The 20,936-nt window shown below is 56.1% G+C and overlaps 1 protein-coding gene across 1 annotated transcript in view; it reads left to right on the top strand.

Annotated features, from left to right (window-relative positions):
- COL4A2 (collagen type IV alpha 2 chain) overlaps nucleotides 1–13,788 on the top strand; it is a 178,500-nt gene extending 164,712 nt beyond the window's left edge. The window contains exons 37-48 of the mRNA XM_027115841.1: nucleotides 354–461; nucleotides 1,118–1,225; nucleotides 1,926–1,997; nucleotides 3,550–3,675; nucleotides 5,738–5,854; nucleotides 6,381–6,542; nucleotides 6,657–6,755; nucleotides 6,998–7,144; nucleotides 7,291–7,407; nucleotides 8,675–8,866; nucleotides 9,872–10,158; nucleotides 12,642–13,788. Coding sequence (XP_026971642.1) covers nucleotides 354–461; nucleotides 1,118–1,225; nucleotides 1,926–1,997; nucleotides 3,550–3,675; nucleotides 5,738–5,854; nucleotides 6,381–6,542; nucleotides 6,657–6,755; nucleotides 6,998–7,144; nucleotides 7,291–7,407; nucleotides 8,675–8,866; nucleotides 9,872–10,158; nucleotides 12,642–12,899 — 1,793 coding nt within the window. The 3' untranslated portion in view covers nucleotides 12,900–13,788. The remainder of the gene's footprint in view (nucleotides 1–353; nucleotides 462–1,117; nucleotides 1,226–1,925; nucleotides 1,998–3,549; nucleotides 3,676–5,737; nucleotides 5,855–6,380; nucleotides 6,543–6,656; nucleotides 6,756–6,997; nucleotides 7,145–7,290; nucleotides 7,408–8,674; nucleotides 8,867–9,871; nucleotides 10,159–12,641) is intronic.
- The last annotated feature ends 7,148 nt before the right edge of the window (nucleotides 13,789–20,936 follow it).

Below are 20,936 nucleotides of genomic sequence, written 5' to 3'. Positions count from 1 at the left end.
GCGGGGACAGAGTGAAAGCAGGGATGATCTGTAGGAGCTGGGCTCGAGGTGGCACAGTGGCACGTCCACGGTGTCCTGGTGTTCACGCAGTTCAGCCCTACTCGGTGTGGGTGGAGCTCACAAGGGTGCGAATGCCAGGACGCAGACCGCTGGGTGCCAGCCTGGAGGCTGCGGACCACAGGCTCAGAGCAGGGAATTAGGTAGAAATTTAGTTGAGGAAGGCGCCGTCTAGATTTCCACCCCCACCCCCACCCCCAATTGGAAGCACCAGTGCGAAGGCAGCATCCTTTACCTGGTGCCCCCTTGAACCCGACGAGCCTTAAGCCCCAGTGACACGACGGCTGTGGTTACAGGTCTAAAGGGATTCTTCGGAGAGAAAGGATCAGAGGGTGATGTCGGCTTCCCTGGGATCACCGGCCTGGCAGGAGTCCAGGGCCCTCCTGGACTTAAAGGGCAAACAGGTAAAATCCCAGGCCACACCACCTTCCCCCAGCCTGCCCTCCCTGGGCCCGGCTGGACGGTGCGGTGGCCAGCGAGGCCGAGTGCGGCCGGGCCCAAAACAAGGGCGGCCAGTTCTGCCCGTCTGCTTTCCCCCACGGTCGCAGGCGAGGCAGCTCCCTCCCACCTGTCCCTCCCTAGGTCCAGCCCAGCCCAGCTGTGGCGGAGGCACGGGGCCGACGGCCGTGTCTATGCGGCCACCGTCTGTCTCTCTGTACATGTTTAGACAGTTCCTGTGACGGCTGCCTTTCGTGCGTTTCAATTGCAGAATTCACGGGGGATCCCGCGTTACACAAGTGAATTCGTTTTGTGCTTTTTTCTTGCTGTCGTTTTGCTCGCTGTTGCCCGGGATCTGTGAACACAGACGGGCTGATCCTCAAGGGGTCTCTGGGTTCTCCCCAGGCTTCTATGTGCACGATGGAATGAGATTACGAATACACAAGCTGTTCTGTTTGGCCAGGCTGCGCTAACCTTGCTGAACTTGAATGCGGGGTCCAAGGCCACGTGGAAGGGAAGCTGGTTCTTTCCCGCAAAGTCCCTCCCCGAGGCAGGACCCGAGCTGGAGGCCACGAGGCCTCAGCGTTCCTGTGTCCCCCTGAAGGATGTGTCTGTCCCCCAGGCTTTCCAGGACTGACAGGGCTGCAGGGGCCTCAGGGAGAGCCGGGACGGGCAGGAGTGCCCGGCACCAAAGGAGACTACGGCTGGCCGGGGAGCCCAGGCCTACCAGGTAAGACCCCTCCCCTCTCTGCAGACATGAAGCAATGGCAACCTGCAAAGAGGCGTTTACTCCCCAGAACGATGAACAGAAACCTGCCGGGAGACCTCAGGGTGACTCTCAGTCAGCATCTGGGCGGTGCAGAGGCACAGATGCAAGGGTCCCCACTGAGCGAGGTCTGGTGCAGCCCTTGGGGGGCTTGGGGAGTTACTCGGCCCGGCCTTGACAGGCCTAGGTCAGGGGACAGGCCCTTGGACACTCTCGTGTCCAGAGTTCAGGGGGGCGCACCCCGACTCCACATTCACTGCCCGCATCACAGGAAGAGCTGTCGCCTGCTTCCCAAGTCCCACTTTAGGCTGGTCCTCGGAAATCCAGAAGGGATGGAAATGATACCAGGCTGTTGGTTCCAAGCACCGTTTTTATACGTACGGTGACTCACGGATCAGGAAAAGAAACACACAGCACTGCCCAGTCCCCTTCTGGCTGTAACGAGTCTGTAAAAAGTTTCCATGAAAACAATTTTTAGGTTAATGGTTCTCCTGGGTGACACAGAAGTGACTGATGTACATGTCACAGTATTTGCTGTACTTCCGGTTTGCCCAGCTTTCGAACACACTGGATGGGTGACCGTATCACAGCAGAAAAAAGCATCTGGTTATGTTAAGGGTCTCCCTCTGCTCCGCCATGGAATAACCACGAGGGTCCTCCACAGGTCTGCCCGGCCTCCGCGGCATCGGCGGATTACACGGCTTGCCGGGCACCAAAGGCTTCCCAGGATCCCCAGGTACCAGATGGCAGTGGGGCAAAGGACCGGGTGGGCCATCAGGGACTTGGACGGGGGTTGGGGAGCTCAGGGAGCAGGGCGGGCTCCGTCCCTGAGGCCACGGGGACTCAGTCCCGTCTGGCTCCTCCCCCAAAACGCTGCAGACGGGGGGGGGGGGGGGGGGGGCGGGGAGCCCAACCAACAGGGAGTTAGTTACTCCTCCCGGGTCTGGAGGCGGGAAGCTTGGGGTGGGTGCCGTTGCGGCAGAGTCCGGGTGAGGACCCTCTTCCCGGCTTCTCGCTGTGTCCGCACGCGGTGGAGAAGGAGAGCGAGCTCTCTGGTATCTCTTCTTATAAGGACGCCAATCCTATCAGGGGCCCTTTCACCCCAAACGCCTCCCAAAGGGCCCCCTCCAGACCCCATCACATGGCGGGTTAGGGCTTTGACAGATGGGTTTAGAAAAGACAGTTCCCTTCACAGCAGTGGCGTATGGGGGTTTTGGCGGGGCGGGGTGTTCCGTAAGGAGAAGAAAGTGAGACCTTTAAGAAATTGTGAGAAGCTGCTCTTGGAAGTTATCGTGACCCTTTTTTCCTGAAGGAGATACAAAGCCTGTCCTTGCCAAAAGCCAGTGACAGAATGAGGTCTGCGTGATTAGCCCCTTCTGGGATCTCAATGCCATCTGCGTGTCCATCGATTCCTCAAGGGGGATGAGATCCCCTTTGTGCAGAAAGCTTCCTTTTTACCCTTGTCCCCCTCTGGGAAGATGCCATCACATGTGCAAAACTCTCAGTGGCTTCCCTGAAATTTCTTTATTTTAAATTTAGTTCCTTTCATCTTAAATCTTAATGCCCTGTCTTTGCATTTAATTTTTAAAATGTATTAAATTGGACTAATAATATTTGTAGGGCATATGATTAATATATGTTTTTTAAGGACAATTGTTTTCAGATTATAAAAGTTCATGCTGAGTAGACAAAAGCTTAAAAAAATACACTTAAGCAAAACAAAAAAAATACCCATAGTTCCACCACTGCTTTTAGAATATTCTCTTTATAGATGTTTTACGTAATCAAACGTTCATCTGTCTACAGGTAAATTTGGATGTGTGGAATCATATGTAAATTCACACACTCATGCTTCAATTAACATTTCAATTCGAGTTTAGATGGTCAAGTTATGTCACTGACACCAACGACTTTGAGCCCCTGATGTGGGAACAGGGAAGGTTTTCAATAGCATTTCCCTTTTCAGCCTAACTCAGGCTTAGCACCAGGAGCCCGGGGCCCTCGGCAGGTCTCAGCTGCAGGACCATCTGCGTCCTGGAATCTGGGATTTTTCCGGGGGTCCTCGGTGGTCTCCCCTATAAAGCAAAGGGGTTCAGTTACGATCCCCAGGATTCCTTCCAAGTGGCAGGGTCTGGGGCACCAAGGCCACCTCAGAAGCTGACGTCTCCACAGCTGCCATTGGGTTCTCTGTTTCTGGGTCTGACTGAGAGCGTTACTATCCCTCCACTCATGCAAATGGACTCTGCCCGGTCAAAGACACTGACATCTGCTTGTCAACCCGGCCACAGGTGCGGACATCCACGGGGACGCCGGCTTACCAGGTCCTGCCGGGGCCAGGGGTGACCCAGGAGAGGCCAACACCCTTCCAGGCCCCGCAGGACCCCCGGGACGGAAAGGGGAGCGTGGAGTCCCAGGTGAGGCCAACACCCCAGTATCACCATCTGCACCCCCAGAACCACAGTGTCCGTGAGTCTGAGAGATGAGAGGCCGGGGGCAGGGCAGGTGCCGGCTCCTCTAGGGAGAATTTCTTGTGGCAAACCTCCCACTAGCGTTCCATCGTTTATACTCCGTCATAATCGTACTCCGCTGGGGTTAGCTATTGACCACACTCCCTTGTAGGACAGATAAGATCACACTCCATCCCCTCGGTGCCCCCACCCGGCACAGGGCCCTGGCTGTGACACGCGCACGGGAGTGTTGGATAGATGAGTGGATGAACGCACCACAGCCCCTGAGCTGTGCCTGCGCGCCAGGCCTGGGCCGTGGTGGGAGCAGCCAGGTGGTCTCAGCTGCTAAGCACGAGCCCCAGCCCCACCCCCTGCCCATCCACCAGCAAACCAGGCTCGACCAAAACTGAGAGGGAAGCGCCCCAGCAGGTGCTTTCGGCCCAGCACCTGTCTCCTGACGGCCGGGGCCCGCACCCACCCCCAGCTCAGCCCAGCATGCTGTCCACGGGCGCCGTCTGGGCAGCTGGCAGGGGTGCTGGACCAGACGGGCCCGTCACCCCTGGGCTTCCGAGACCAGGGCCTGAGCGCCCGTGCTCTGGGCAGAATTACCCCCGAAGCTAGACCCATCGACACCCAAAGGAGAAGCCAGGCCCTGAGGAGGCCGGAGACCCTGATCTCCTATGGGGGGCGGGTATCTCAAGGCCCACGGACCGCATCATCTGATTCTCCAGGGTCTGTCACCTTCCTCTCCCCTTTCATTAAGTGCAAAGTCCAGAATTCCCTGATATCCCAGCCCCACAGCACTGATCTGAAGGCAGGAGGAGGAGGAAGGCCGGCCAGCTGGGGCCTTTGTGAGTCCTGGGGGGCGGCGTGCGGTTCACACAGCCCACCCAGGGCTGAGGACCCAGGCTCAGGCCACCCGCACAGCCCAGCCAGGGCTGAGGACCCAGCACAGCCCAGCCAGGGCTGAGGACCCAGGCTCAGGCCACCCGCACAGCCCACCCAGGGCTGAGGACCCAGCACAGCCCAGCCAGGGCTGAGGACCCAGGCTCAGGCCACCTGCACAGCCCACCCAGGGCCGAGGACCCAGCACAGCCCACCCAGGGCTGAGGACCCAGCACAGCCCACCCAGGGGTGAGGATCCAGGCTCAGGCCACCTGCACAGCCCAGCCAGGGGTGAGGATCCAGGCTCAGGCCACCTGCACAGCCCACCCAGGGCCGAGGACCCAGCCTCAGGCCACCCGCACAGGACCACCAGCACTGCAGCTGAGGCCTGAGGCAAGCGCGTATAACACAGTTTTCTTTGTGAAGCACATCCCAGCCTTCCTGAAACTGGACAGCACTTCAGCGTGACACTTGGGGGCCACTCTAAACAGTGAAATCACCCACAAAAAGCACAGAAGTGCAGAAAACGTGGCACGAAATAGACAGTAGGAGGATCCTTGCTGACACTCTGAGCTGGGACTCACTCTCTCCCTCCCGCGTGTCCAAGAGCGCTGCGGGTATTGACTGGGGGTCACCAGTAAATCTCAGTTGGGGAAGCAGGATGGCAAGTACAGAATCTGTGGGCAGTGAGGACGGACTCTGCCCGGGACGCTGGACATCGTCGGGATCCAGGATCCTGAACGACGGCACGGGGAGGCCTGAAATACCAGCGCCGGGCACCCTGAGCCTTCCCACGACGGGTGCTCTCTGGGCCAAAAGGGCTGCCCTGTCAGTGACGCCCTCCCCTCAGGGTAGGGCCAGGTAGCCCCATCAGCTGTCCCTTGAGCAGGTAGCATGCCGGTGAGGACAATATCCCAGCCGAGGCAGGTCCACGGGACCCTCTAGGCAGCAAGAGGGGGCTGGTGGGAGTGGGGACAGGCAGTGCGGCCCCTCTCTCCCCAGACCCGCCCTGAGAGCCTGCGCTGGGCGCCTTCCATCACTGCTTCTCCTTGTTGGCCCTGCTCCTGGACAGGTGAGGGCACAGGGAGGAAACAAGGTGAAACGCTGGGTGCTGGTACTAACCAACTTCTATTTCCCTCCTAAGGGGAACGAGGCCCGGTTGGGAGCCCAGGACTTCAGGGGTTTCCAGGCATCACCCCCCCTTCCAACATCTCTGGGTTACCAGGTGACGTAGGCGCGCCTGGGATTTTTGGCCTGGAAGGTAAGCAGGGCTCACACTGGGATACATTGGAATCTCTGGGGACAGGAGCTGGCCACGACCTGATTGCTTGAGGGATAGAACGCTTTCGTTGTCCCCTTGAGGGCATGACGCTGAGTGAAATAAGCCAGACAGAAAAGGACACATACCGTCTGATAGGAGCTCCCTAAGTGACCACATTCATAGAGACAGAAAGCAGATAGTGGGGGCCAGGAGCCGGGGGAGGGGCAGTTGGTGTTCAGTGGGGACAGAGCTTCCGCTGGGAAGATGAACAAGTTCAGAGAAGGATGGTGGTGACGGCTGCACAGCAGCGTGAATGCACCTCAGGCCACGGAACTGTACACTTAAAAATGGTTAAAATGTTAACGTTTATGTTACGTGTATTTTACAACAATACAAAGCAAAGCTGCCCAGCGTTACACACTCGCCAAAGCCGGTCCCCTGAATGGGTGACTTGCATCCGGCCTCCCGGCCGTGACTGTGCCTTCCTGCTGTGTACACTTACCTTTCTTGGGACTGATGCCAACAGGTTATCGAGGTCCCCAGGGGCCACCTGGGCCCGTGGCTCTTCCTGGAATCAAAGGAGATGAGGGGAGTCCAGGAGCCCCCGGAAACCCGGGGACCAAAGGATGGGTCGGGGACTCCGGGCCCCAGGGCCGGCCTGGCGTGTTCGGGCTCCTGGGAGAAAAAGGTAAGGGTCGGTGCCCGTGGGGGGCTCCTCTCGGGGAGGCTGGCGGCACTGGTCAGAGATGGCCAGAGCCCCCGCCCAGCCTCACGTGTCCTCAACGTCCTGCTTGTCCGGAAGGGCCCAGAGGGGAGCAAGGATTCATGGGCAACACAGGCGCCACCGGGAGTGTGGGAGACCGAGGCCCCAAAGGACCCAAAGGAGATCGAGGACTCCCGGGTAAGTGAGTCTCAGAGGGGGCGCCCCTGAGGTCATTCTGTCACAGGGACGTGGTGGTGACGGGTTGTTGGAAGGGCTCTGAGCGCCTTGCAGGTGGGCTATCACCCACCCCATCTCTAGAGAGCGCGGTGGCTCAAAGGAAGCTCCGGAATTGGTTCAGTGGGTCAAAAATGGAATAGAGACCAGAGCAAGAGAGCAAAGTGGTCCTCGCGCATCATCTGGTCTTTCTTTTCCCTTTCCAGGTGCCCCGGGTGCTGTGGGCGCCCCGGGGATTGCAGGAATCCCCCAGAGGGTTGCCATCCAGCGGGGGCCAGTGGGTCCGCAGGGAAGGAGAGGCCCTCCGGGGCCTCAGGGGGAGATGGGACCCCAGGGCCGCCCGGGAGAACCAGGTAGGAGCACTGCTGCGGGGCCACCCCTCGCTTCCTGTTGCTTTGCTTTCACTTCTGTTCTCCTGCTGGAAGGCACTGGCTGAGCACCAGTGACGGAGCGTCGCATTCTTCCCGGGGCACTGACGCGTGTCTCGGTGGCTGTGCAGGTTTCCGCGGGACTCCAGGGAAGGCAGGGCCCCAGGGAAGAGGCGGCGTGTCAGCTGTTCCCGGGTTCCGAGGAGACCAGGGGCCCGTGGGGCTGCAGGGGCCCGTTGGCTACGAAGGTGAGTGATGGTGACAGAGGGGGCAGAGGGCAGGGAGCTTCCTCCAGGTCCCGCTGTGAGTCTGCTGAATGGACTGTGGTGTACGGGGAGGGGTCAGATGAGCCCCGAGGTGAGCAGAGATGAGGGGCTGCACCCCCTAGCCCAGAGCCTGGGGCCCCCGCTGCAGCCTGGGTCCTGGGCAAGGCCCATATACCTGCGCCCACCCGGTGTCCCCCACACCTGGCAGAACACCTGGCACAGAGTCCCCAGGACAGGCCGGCCTCCTTCCTTCCTCTGAGACATCTGCAGGTGCCTCAGAGAAGGAAGCAGCGGACATATTTCGAGAGACAAGACTCCTAAAGTTCTTGAAGGCCGGAAACTATGAACTGAAAGTCACCGATTACATTACAGGAGCCGCTGTGAAGTCTTATATCATCGACTTCTTAAAATTATTTGCACGTGTGCAGGATGGGATAGGCCAGAAATAATAGCAATTCATGCAAAAAAAAAAAAAAGTCTTGAGAGTTGGTGTAATCCACCTGCGCTCGGTTTGAGCCCGTGGTGTGAGCACCGTGCTGACAGTAGAGGCGGGCTGCACGGTCAGCGCCCAGATCGCAGGAAGCACACGGCGACCCACGGCCAGGACTGTAAAATGCGGGGGATGCAACCCGAGACACACATGGCGGGGCGGGGGCGGCGCAGCCAGGCCGGGGGCCAAGACAGTGCAGGGTGGACGGCACATCCTCGGAAAGGCAGGGGCACCCAGGACGGCTGATTCCAGAGGTCTGAAGGGGTGTCCTGTTGGGGGCAGATCAGCCGTTCTGCAGCGTCAGGGCCAGAATCGGGCCCCTGGGTGGACATCTGGGGAGGTGGGCTTCCAGCCTTGGGAATGGCCGCTCCCCGAAGCATCAGCAGGGGGCCTGCCGCCTGGGGTAGAGGAGGTGGGCGGCGCTGGACACGGTGCTTCCGTGACCTCATTCCTGCTCAGAACGGGGCAGGACTTCCTGATGCTCATTCCTGCTCAGAACGGGGCGCCCTGGGGGGACGGCTCACGGGGGAGGCTGAGTCCCTGCCCCTTGTTCACTGCCATCATTGTGGTCCCACGTTAGGGCACGGGGAGGGGGTGCGGGCCTCCCCAGGAGGCTCCTGGTCCCAAAGGGCAGAGCCACCGAGACCCCGGCCCTTGGGGAAAGGCAGAGCAGGGCTGTGAATGTCGCCGCGCGCAGCCAGCACGTGGGCCACGGTCCACACGGCAGCTGCAAGGCGGCCTCTTTGTCTCGGGTCCCAGGGGAGCCAGGCCGCCCCGGGAGCCCCGGCCTGCCCGGCATGCCCGGCCGCAGCGTCAGCATCGGACACCTCCTGGTGAAGCACAGCCAGACGGAGCAGGACCCCATGTGCCCCGTGGGCATGAACAAGCTCTGGAGCGGATACAGCCTGCTGTACTTCGAGGGCCAGGAGAAGGCCCACAACCAGGATCTGGGTAGGTACCGCCTGCCAAGCTCGCCAGCCCCGCTGGCCACAGTGAGGTCGCTGAGTCCTCAGGAGGCACCGAGATGCCCCCAACCTGGGGTCGGGAAGCAGACTCTGCCTCGTAGCCCTCAGCGGCGTCCGCGGGCTCACGCGGCCCAGCCTCTCGCTGCCCCGTGCCCTGGAGGCCACTGGCGGTTCCCCATCATCCTTGCTTCTTGCTCCGCGGTGTATAAGCAGTCAGGCCGGGGCCGTGAGGGGCTGGGAGGCACTCAGAACCCCGCAGCGTGGATATGGGGGCGTGTGTGCTGGTATCTTTCCAAGGAAGCCAGGTTGCCAAAAGGAATTTAAAAGACCTAGCAGCCCATAGAAAACACGGCCAACACATACTAAAACTGGGGGCTTGGAGGGAGGGGGGCCATGTGTGTGGTGGGAGATCTGTTGGGCTGAACCCGATGACTTGTGCCCCTTCCCGTCTAGATAAGTTTTTTTTTTTTTTAAGTGAGACATAGCAAACAAGAGTAAGGGCCTAAAACAGCAGAGACAGGGCAAGGCCAGCACAGGGCCTGGCAGGCCTCAGGGCAGAGCAGACGCCCGGCTCAGCTGGAAAGCAGTCAGTGTGAAAGGAGAAATAACTCACGCTGGCCCTAAGATGAAGTTGGTGGAGTTATTTGGGGGGCACAGTAAGCAGAGTCCATCTGGGAGGCACCTGGGTGCCATGAGCCAGGCCTCCATCTGGGATGCCATCGGTGGGTGCTGGGGGCTGGTGCTTTAAGACCCCCCGACACGGGCCTCACCGGGGTGCTGTTCGCCAAGTCGCCCCTCCCTCTGACCCAGCCTGGTCCCGAGGTGTGCGGGAACCTCGGAAGGGCACAGTGCCGGTGGAGTCAGCCCCTGAGGGATTGGAAAGCCCGAGCCCGCCCTCCTCCCCGCCCCGCACACGGCTGACCCCCGCGGGGGGCCTGGAGGGGCATCTTCCCGGCATGCTCAGCCGTGACGGGCCCTCCCTGCACCGCAGGGCTGGCGGGCTCCTGCCTGGCCCGGTTCAGCACGATGCCCTTCCTGTACTGCAACCCTGGCGACATCTGCTACTACGCCAGCCGCAACGACAAGTCCTACTGGCTCTCCACCACCGCCCCGCTGCCCATGATGCCTGTGGCCGAGGAGGACATCAGGCCCTACATCAGCCGCTGCTCCGTGTGCGAGGCCCCGGCCGTTGCCATTGCCGTCCACAGCCAGGACGTCTCCATCCCCCACTGCCCGGCTGGATGGCGGAGCCTGTGGATCGGATATTCCTTCCTCATGGTACGTGGTGCTTGCCTGCTGTCTCTCAGCCCGCGGGCCCAGGTGCACACGGAGTTCCTCTCCCCAGCCACATCCTGGCCTTTGTAAGACTCATCAGGGCAGTTGTTCAGGTTGTGCACTGCACAAGGGCACCTGGCCCAGGGGAGGAGTGAGAGCTGGAATACAGCCTGCGTTTTGCTCACTGAGCCGTGTTAGGCCTGGAGCTGCCTCCACCCAGAAGGGACCCATGAATTTGCCACCAGGCCTTTGTACAGCCTTAATTAGGATAAATTTGGCTGTCATGATAGCATCTGTTACAATCTTCCTGTTTACCATCAGAGGGAGAAAGGAAAGTCCAGTGGGGAGGGTGGGTCTTGTATTGAATTTATATTTATTATGACTGTCGTAATTCCACTATATTGACCGGATGCCCAACGTGTTAAATATTTCATAAATTATATTAATAACATTTTATATATATGTATATATATATATATATATATGTATATATTATGCCAAGTTTGCTAATCTTATCAAAACAACAGAAAAAAACCTGGATTCTGGAAAAGGAAGGAGAAGACAAACAAGTGTTGCTTTTTAACATTTTTAAGGTATTGCTGCTGCAAGAACTTAAAGCAACAGGGTACTGAGTTCGGTGCTGGGACAGGCAGCGCCTGCTTTTCAGGAGCTAATCATGTCAGGGGGCTTTGGTGGATGGACAGAGCTCTGGTCCCATCGAGAAATTCAAAAATGAAAAACGAGCCTCTTCCTTGTGAAGGGAGTGATTACACTGTATCCAGAAAGGTCAGACAGCCCTTCTTTTATCAGCAATTACCTCTTGAGCTGTGTCACGGGATAAGGGATAAGCCCACATGATCCTCAGTAAGTGCCTCCTGCCAGCCTGGCCCTTGACACCCCCAAGGCGGGTGACAGAGGACCATGGTCCCCTCACCCCGCTGTACAGCCACGGCAGCACTGATGGGCTGCCCACCTTCCCTTCCAAGAACACGGAAGCCCCTGCTGGCACAGACGCCGGAGAGCCAGCACACGGCTTAGTGTCCCCCTGCCTGTCTGGAGGACGGTCCCTGTCTTGTCTGCACACAAGACGCGCTTTGCTCCATCGCTGCCACAGCAGCAAAGACGTCAGCCCCCCCCTCACCTCAGTGATCCCTCTCGAAGCTGGTCTGGTGGCGACTGTAAGTCTCCAGCCGGCCATCGGTTTACTTTTTCCTTTCGATTCAAATGAGGTCCTCACGGGCCGAGTGTCCAATGAGTGATTCTCTTAAGAGACATCAGCTGCTTGAGTCCCAAAGCCAGAGGCTTGTCCGCTGAGGCGAGCACATTGGAAAAGGGGTGTGTGTGTGCATGTGTGTCTGCACGCATGTGTGTGTGCGCATATGCGTGGGGGGACCAGCAGGGCCTCGGCTCTTTCGGGCCAAAGCGGGGCTTGAGATGCCCCATGAAGACGCGCCTGCTTGTCTGTCAACAACACACAGCAGCTCTGCCTGGGAAGCTTCCGCATTCTGTGCGCAGAAAACTATTCAGAGGTTTTTGTTCTTTGCTGCTTCATTTGAAGAAAAGGTTAAACTGGGCTTCTGCCCAGATATCTCACAGGACAGGTGAAACTGTGCCCTGCCCACCGTGGCTGAGGTGTTCCTGTTCTAAATTCGTGGGTTCTGACACCACACTTACCACGGGGCTGGCTGGACCGAGCCAGATGACACGTTTTAGAGAGAAGCTTTGAGATCCGGGGCCCCGCCATGCCCCTTCGTCAAAGCTAAACATGTTTATGAAACCGAGAGAAAGTAGAACTTGAAAGTGGCAAAGAAAATCCCCCCAACCCTTGGCCAGGTCTCCCAGGCAGAATCATCTCAAGCAACCAATTGCTAATTTAACAACCCTCTGATTGAAAAAAAACTAATCACACTAGTATTACGTGTTCACTGTAGAAAAATCAGCAAGTAGAGCTTTTCTTAAAAAGATAATAAAATTCAAAGCACCCGTACTCCCCCTTCATAAACGTTGGCAAAGGAGGAGAGCAGGAAGCACTTTGGTGCTTAATTTTTTTGTTTTTTCTTTTGTTTTGTTTTTTTTTGGCTTTGCCGCACGGCTTGCGGGATCTTAGTTCCCTGACCAGGAATTGAACCTGGGCCTTCGGCAGTGAGAGCTCAGAGTCCTAACCACTGGACGGCCAGGGAATTCCCTGGTGCTTAATTTTAACAGACCCTCTGGTTCTGACCCACATGTTGATTTTATTTTTTTTAATTGACTTTATTGAAGCGTAGTTGACTTACAGTGCTGTGTTAATTTCCACTGTGCGGCACAGTGACTCGGTTATACACACACATACATTCTCTTTCATATTCTTTCCCCTGATGGTTTATCCAGGGTATTGCACAGAGCCCCCTGTGCTCTACAGCAGGACCTTGCTGTTTTATTTTTCCTTTAAAAGAAAACGTTAACGTGTCGGCATCTCTTCCGCCCCGTCCCCCTACCCTGCACAGCACACGGCCGCGGGCGACGAAGGAGGCGGCCAGTCGCTGGTGTCACCCGGCAGCTGCCTGGAGGACTTCCGAGCCACGCCGTTCATCGAATGCAACGGCGCCCGAGGCACCTGCCACTACTATGCCAACAAGTACAGCTTCTGGCTCACCACCATCCCCGAGCAGAGCTTCCAGGGCTCACCCTCGGCCGACACACTCAAGGCCGGCCTCATTCGCACGCACATCAGCCGCTGCCAGGTGTGCATGAAGAACCTGTGATGTCGGGGCCACCCCGCCGGACACGCTTCTCCAGGGGACACGCAGCTGGGGGGCCACTTTGGTGCTTATCCTTAACTTATTACCTCAGATGCCGACCCAAAAATTGACTTCATTTTTTTTCTTTAAAAAACAAACCAAAAGAATAATAAAATAAGGGCTACCAAAGGAATTCGGCACCAGCACTTCGACCAAATAACCCCGTGGCATCCAAGGCGCTGCCCACTCTCCCCACATCTGTAGCATCTGTAGGACACCCTGACCCCCCCCAAAATGGAAAACCGTGAACCCTCCCTCTCAGGCCATCCGTACTAGATGGTTCCACGCTCAGTGTAGCTAACTTCTTCCTGTGTATCTATGTAGTCACTGCAGTCCCAGCCGCCACTGATAACCCACTTATTGAACTCCACGGGGAGGTATAGACAGAGGAGGCCGTGCAGCCTGCGGGCTCCTGAGCTCACCCCCGCTGCTCCCACTCGGGGGGCTCCTGGGGGTGGATGCAGCCCTGCTCTCCGAGCCCCCATGGTGATGGCGCCCTCTTCTCCCAAACGCCGGCAACGCGAAGGCTCCTGGTCCCCTCGGGAAGGCCGACTGTGCCTTATGTTTTAAAAGCCACTGATGTCCGCACACCAGCTATCACTCTTCCCACCACCCCTTACAGACCGTTGGGTTCGGCAAAACTCACATAGAAGCGAAGACCTTCTCACCGTCTGTTGTCAGCCAGGCTGCGTGGCAGCAAACTTTGTAGGGTCGGAAGTGATGCTTCCACTGCCCCCAGGCCGTCCCTGGACATTTACCCCCGTACTTCGTGCAGAATTGTATTCCTCTGACTACTCCATCCTCTGTAACGACCCCCAAATAAAAGTTCGTTTTGAACATTTTTATACCCCGAGTCATTGCCTGCCTAATTTTCTCGAGTCCATAGAGCACAGACTTTGCCGCGAACCCCAAAACACTGCATCCGGGCCCAAGTGCGAGCCCTGCACCCAGCTCAGCACCACGCAGCTGTTTTTTCCCAAGTTTCAGCAGATTGAACACAAGCCTGTGTTGGTGTCATTCGTTTCCCAGGGAACTGTGTGTGTGTTTATAATGCGTTAGTGGTTACAGAAGACACCCGCACCATCACTCATGGGGATTAGCAAGATGGGTACCAGTCACTCACCAGCCCCAGCACAACATCCCAACAAAATCCCAGTGTTTCCAAGATATAGCCTCCAAGACACATTTCCGGGTCCATTTTTTCTGGAACCTGGCTGACCTTCAGGCACCCAACTCACAGAATTTATTTTTACCCTTTAAAATTCAATCTCATATTAAACTTTTTCTAAGTACAATTTCTACAGTTAAGGTGACAATGTTACAATAATAATTCCACATGATAATGTTACTCGAAGGAGATCAGCACCCGCCTGGCCTGCATACCCGCAGCGGCCGCCCAGGACGAGGACTCTGCTCCGGAGGGTTAAGTGGGGACGTGACTCCAGGCAGTGGAATGAGACCTGGGCAGAGCGACCCAGGAAGCAGGGCACCTCACTAAGGGGGCTGCCACCGTGGAGGGCTCAGGTTCAATCCTGCGGGGACCCACCGAGGGAGGCCACAGAAGGACACTCAGATGGTCCCTCCCAGGCGTGGGAAAGGCACATTTTCAGCCTCCAGCTCTTGCCCCCAAGGGTCAGGCTGCCTCACATGTCCGGGGCTAAGTGGGCTCCTAGCACCCCAGGTGGAGGTATCAGAGAACCAGGGGAAGCCGATGGTAGGCTACACCTGTGGATATCTGGTTTCTGTAGCAACAGCTGCAGCGGAAGAGGTGAGCCTAGAGGCTGAGGCCGGGGCCTGAAAGATGCCCAGCACGGGGAGATGAGGGCGCGGCTGTTTTAAAGATTCTTTAAATTGTATAGTGTCTTGTAATTTTCAAACGTTTCATATGCACGATTTCATATGGTTTAGCTGTGATGCCTCTGTGAGGTTCGCACATCAGAGGTAGGTGCCCGGCATTAAACACTGAACCTCACACCTAAAATACATATGGCGAGAAGACCAAGATCTCGCTACATAATTGGATTCCAAAATGTCGACCATCAAATATAAACCAAACACAAATAGTCCATAACCCCAACACCTGTTTGTGCAACGAAGCTCATGACCCTGTGCAAGGACAGCAGGTGAAGGTTCCTAGTCTGGGGCAAACAGCCAACCTTCTGAACCTTGAAAATTCAAGCTCTGCCCCTCACAGACCCTTGCATGTTGCGTGAGATTTTTCTGGTCTAGTTTCTCAGGGCCGAGAGGAACCGCCACCCCGGAAGCTAAGTGTACGTGAGTGGCTGACGCTGACCCCCCCCCCATTTTCCAGAGAGTGGGTGCCCTGAGGTTAGAATCACTGTCTCGCAACTGCTTCATAAGGTGGCTTTCCTCACCCCTCGCACAGACGATGCCACGACCCACGTTAAACCAGAGGAGGTGCCTCTGGAAGCATGCTGGCTGGGCGGAGGGGCACCAGGAAAGACGGAGAAAGTCCTGGAATATCGCTCCAGCTTCCCGCTGCCTAAGAGCGAGTCCGGAGGACCCCGGGGCAGCTCTCCGCTTGGGGGCCACCAGGGGAGCTGAACCGAAGACCCTGCTCGCCACGGGGGCGTCCTGAGAATTAAATCCGTTCCTACGTGTGGAAGGGCCCCAAGAGAGCTGGCGTGTGAGTTTGGTGTCGTGTCCCAGCCTCAAGAAGAAGGGGTTAGAGACTCCCTGCCATTGGAGGGTTTTAAAGATGTTCCCACGGACAAGAGGTATCCAGCATAGGCTGTGCAGGGGTGAGGTAGAAGCCTTCTGAAGGTAAATTCCTGACACGCACAGAAGGGGTGATATTGAGCTGCGGGAGGACCGTGAAGCGGCAGGACAAACCCAAGTGAACGGTTTGCAGGGTATAAATACCGGTACCCGTGAGCCACTGGGGAGGGTGACGTGAGCGCAGAGGCGCCCATCTCGTCCATCTGCCCGAGGGACACCAGGGCTCAGATCACACCTGGACGTGGCCCTACCTACAGGCTTCCGTTCCCAGAAAGAGGCCATCGCTCTTTTCTTTATATTTATAAATGCGGCATATTTATTTATTTATTCCTTTGACAAGTATTTTTTCAAGAACATATTTGTTGAAGGCACACATCACTTGTCCTGAGTGGTAAGAATACCACACTGAACAAGACACGCTTAGCGCCTGCCCGTAGAAATTTTAGTGTACTGGGGGATACAGGCAATAAAAAAAGTAATTAAAATAAAGTGCCATGAATGTTATTAAAGGAGAAGTTAGGGGAGAGGAGGAATACAGAGCAGAGATATTTGAACCAAAGAATTCCTCTTGGAGGGAGTGATTTTTTTTAACTTTTTATTTTATATTGGAGTATAGTTGATTAACCATGGTGTGATAGTTTCAGGTGTACAGCAAAGTGATCCAGTTCTACATACACATGTATTTATTCTTTTTCAAATTCTTTTCCCATTTAGGTTGTGAGAGACTATTGAGCATAGCTCCCTGAGTGATACAGTAGGTCCTTGCTGGTTGTCTATTTTATATATAGCAGTGTGTGCATGTCAGTCCCAAACTCCCTATCCCTGCCCCCCACCCTTAAGTTCGTTCTCTAACTCTGTATGTTTCTGTTTTGTAAATACGTTCACTTGTGTCATTTCTTTTTCGATTCCGCAAATAAGTGATATCATACATCACTTATTTTTTAAAAAAGAGAAACAGCAGGTGTTAGGAACTAATTGGAGGGGGAGGGGAGAATGCTAACATGGGTAACTTTGGAAACGAGGGAGGCCTGAAGCCAAAGGCCAAGGGCCCGCCCCCCCCATGGCTGTGCTCCCCCTATTGCAGCCTTGACCCACATTGTCTGCTGCAACTGAACAATTGGGGAATGGATGGGGGCGCTGGGAGCGCGTTTCCCACTGCCTGAGAAGCGGGGAGATGATGCATCAGAGTGAGAGAGGTCGGCCAGACCAGGTTTCGCTGAGCACAGACCCCTGGACATGGGCGTCAGTATCTACATGTGTACTTCCTTGCTCTCAGCTGGAGGGCTCTAAAGAAACACCCCCAGCCCCGCTGGCAACAAGCACACCCAGCCCAGATCTGGGCTTCGGACACTTTCCCCAGTGAAAGGTCCCAGGGCTCCTTGGAGCAATGGCTGATTCTAGGACAAGTGCAGGAAACACACAAGATGAGCCTGGAACACAGGTGGTGCCAGAAAGTAAGAAAGTACTCAGAAATAAACCCCAGGGGCTTCCCTGGTGGCGCAGTGGTTAAGAACCCGCCTGCCAATGCAGGGGACACGGGTTCGAGCCCTGGTCCGGGAAGATCCCACATGCAGCGGAGCAGCTAAGCCCGTGAGCCACAACTACTGAGCCTGCGACCTAGAGTCCACAAGCCACAACTACTGAAGCCCGCATGCCTAGAGCGCGTGCTCCACAACAAGAGAAGCCACCTCAATGAGAAGCCCGCGCACCGCAAAGGAGAGTAGCCCCCGCTCGTGGCAACTAGAGAAAGCCCGCGCGCAGCAACGAAGACCCAATGCAACCAAAAATAAATAGTAAATAAATAAATAAATTTTTAAAAATAAATAAACCCCAGAGATGGGAACGGGTCAAAGGGACACAGCAGCCAGCAGACACAGCTTCCCGTTCACGAAAGCTGGGATAATGTGATCAAGAAGGAAGCCATCCGGGGCTTCCATGGTGGCGCAGTGGTTGAGTGTCCGCCTGCCGATGCAGGGGACACGGGTTCATGCCCCGGTCCGGGAAGATCCCACATGCCGTGGAGCGGCTGGGCCCGTGAGCCATGGTCGCTGAGCCTGCGCGTCCAGAGCCTGTGCTCCACAACGGGAGAGGCCACGACAGTAAGAGGCCCGCATACCACAAAAAAAAAAAAAAAAAAAAAAGGACGCCATCCTGAATTATAACCCAAAGAAACAAATAAATGTCCGTGAGTCCATACGGATATAACGATGGAATCAATAAATGAATGGGGAGAAGAGACAAATCCTTGTAAAAACACCCGAAGTGGGTAGTTATTCTACCATAAAGGAGGGGCGTGTGCTCTGTGCCTGGCAACGTCCTTCCAGAGAGCAGAGTGTGGAAGGAGCGGAGAGGGCACCTGTGCCGCGGGGACCATGAGCCACACACCTGGGCCATGCGATCAGTGATGAGTCACGGTAACGGCGGGCGCCCCGTGAGCGTGACCTGAGGAGCGCGCTTACCTCTGTGCTCTTCCTCCCAAACCTCCACCCCAGCCTCATCAGGAGAAACACGTCAGACAAATCCCGGTCAAGGGGTGTCCTACAGAACACCTGTCCATACCCCTCAAGGTCACCAAAACAAGGTGGTCTGAGAGGCTATTAGAGCCATGGGGACCCTAAGGAGATGTGACTAAATGTCATGTGGTGTCCCGATGGGACCCTGAACAGAGACATCAGGTGAAATTAAGGGCATCTAAATAAAGCATGGACCTCAGTTAATAATAATGTAAAGCAAGAAGAAAAGAAAGGACAGTGGACTTTTTAGGAGCTGGTGGAAATGGGTGTATCTGAGAGCAGTGCAGGCCGAAGGGTCCCGCTTCGAGAAGTGGAAAAGATCGGGCCAAGTGCTAAGGGAACAGGGAGGGGGTGTGACATAATGAGGGCAGGCGGGGCGGGGTGCAGAGGGGGGCTGGCCCTGCCTCGTTACACAAAGGCAAGAACAACCCCGGTTCCATCAGCCACAGTGGGAGCAGATTCTGCCTCCAAACATTCCAAACTCCTGCAGAGACCACCCCACCTCTTGCTCTTGGACACAAGAGCAAGTGCCCAGGGCTCGCCCCCCTCAGGTGGGCTGCGGTCATCGGCGCAGGTGCTCCTCGCGTGCAGGGCCGGCGCAGAGCTCGGAGGTGGAACACGAGTCAGCTCCATCCGCCTTCTCTCGGGAGGACAAAACCATCTCCAATCCACTGCCCACAGCAACCGGGCTCTGAGCGCCGGCTCACCTCGGCCAGAGGGAGACCTCGCAGGAGATGAAGCTGCCGGACATCTGTGGAAGAGGGTTGCGGGCACAGCAGGCAGTGCTGATTCAACCAGGAGGTCGGGTTCAGAAATGACAAAGCGCTTCTCTTAAGACACCGGCCTAGCGGCCTGTGAAAAGGGGGAACCATGGTTTCCAACACCCAGATTACAACATAACCCCCCTCAAAACTTCCCACGCAGGACACCTCGAGGCCACCAGGAAATGCCCGGCCAGGAGCTGCTGTTGAGAAGAAGGTTTCTGAGGACACTCAGGTGAAAGTCTGCAGCGATGGCTCCTGGGCCAGGCTCAGCAGGTTAACCCACGGCTGTCCGTGGCCTCCCAGCCACAGAGCAGCTGCATTTGAACAAAGGGAAAGAAGGAATGTTTGAGGTCCCAGCTCGAACCCACATCCAGCAGAGGATCCCCTCCTTCTCCACTGGCTAGCTCACTAAAGCAGCTGAACCTTCCTCAGAACTGACCTGGTTCCCTGGTCGGGAACTGGGCCCACGAGCGACCACGGCTGGAAACCCGTGAGCAGTCTCAGACCCCAGGACCAGCCTCCCTGGCGAGAGCCCAGGCTGGCACCCAAAGTCCACTTGGGACAGAGCCCAGAGTGAAGCCTACCTTTTAGGGCAGCAGTGAGGGTGCAATGCCTACATGCTGTGGATGGAGAAGGTGCCGTCCTGGGCCATCCTCCAGAACGCGGGGTCATCCAAGGGCACGAGCTGGGGGTGCTCAGAGCAGATGGGCAAGAGAATCAGACTGTTCAGGCGGAAAGGGCTGTGGGAACTCAGCCACCCCTGCCTTCAAGTACAAAGACAGAAATAATTTCCTGGGATGCTTTTTCCCCTCCACAGTCTTCAAAGACAAGTTCCTAGGTCTCCCAGATGTCTCGCTAGCAAAGACACACTTTGTGGAAAAATAAATACAACTGACACCCACTAAATGGGAAACTAAGCCACGTCAATGAAAAGTAATCAGACTGACTCGTTTTCACTTTTGAACGGGCTACAGTTGCAAAATGGAAGTTTTAGACTTCGAGATCTGCTTCAGTAACAGGACATCTCAATTGAGGCCTCCCCAGTCACACACAGGGGGCTCTGATGGTGTTTCCATCACACAGATGGGACCCGTTTGCTTACCCAGAGGACGTGCACCACCCGGGAGCAGAGGCAGGGCTAGAGGCCACAGCATCAGAGATCATGGGCTCTCCGCAGAAACACTGAACACCTCCCCCCAAAAACTACTGCTCATGAAACATTGTTCACCAGCCTCTGCCCCACTTTGCTTCCTGTCAAGGACTGAATGCTTGTGTCTCCCAACATCCATATGTTGAAGTCCTAACCCCCAGATGGGATGGTGTCTGGAGGTGGGGCCTTTGGGAGGTAATCAGGTTTGGATGAAGCCTTGAGGGTGGGGCCCCCATGATGGGATTAGTGCCCTTGTAAGGAAGGAGTCACAAGAGCTCTCTCTCCCTCCAGTACGTGAGGACACATGCAGAAAGGTGGCCATCTACAAGCCAGGAGAGTGCCCTCACCAGAAACTGAGTTGGCTGGCACCTCAATCTAGCCTCCAGCCCCCAGGACTGAGAAATAAAGGTCTGCGGTGTTTCATTACAGCTGCCAAGCTGGCTGAGACACCCCTTTCCCAACAGAGAGCCCCAAGCCTGACCTACTTGTTTTCCATTAAATTTCTAAGAAAACAAAACTGTTGTTTCACGGCTTCCCTGTCTTGGCATCTCTTAAGAACAAAGCCACACCCTACCCCCGGAAAAGAGGTTTCTTATTTAGCAACTGCCCGGGTGACCCACACAGAGGTCAGCAGAGACAAAGCTTTTAGTTTTGCTTCTATTATCGGAACTCGTGTCTTCAAGACAACTAGGCAGATGGGCCAACCTAAATACCTGGAATTTGTAGGATTCGACGCAGCTTTTAAAGATAGAGAGACGTGCCTTAAGCTCACAGCCGTCACTCAAGCACCCCCAGCAAGGAGCCCATGGGAGCACAAATAAAGTCTAAATCAAAG

The sequence above is a fragment of the Aethalodelphis obliquidens genome, unplaced genomic scaffold (genome assembly GCF_003676395.1).
Source record: "Aethalodelphis obliquidens isolate GAN/ISIS:26980383/991018 unplaced genomic scaffold, ASM367639v1 scaffold15, whole genome shotgun sequence".
NCBI lineage: Eukaryota > Metazoa > Chordata > Mammalia > Artiodactyla > Delphinidae > Aethalodelphis > Aethalodelphis obliquidens.
This window is presented reverse-complemented; position numbering and strand designations above follow the sequence as displayed.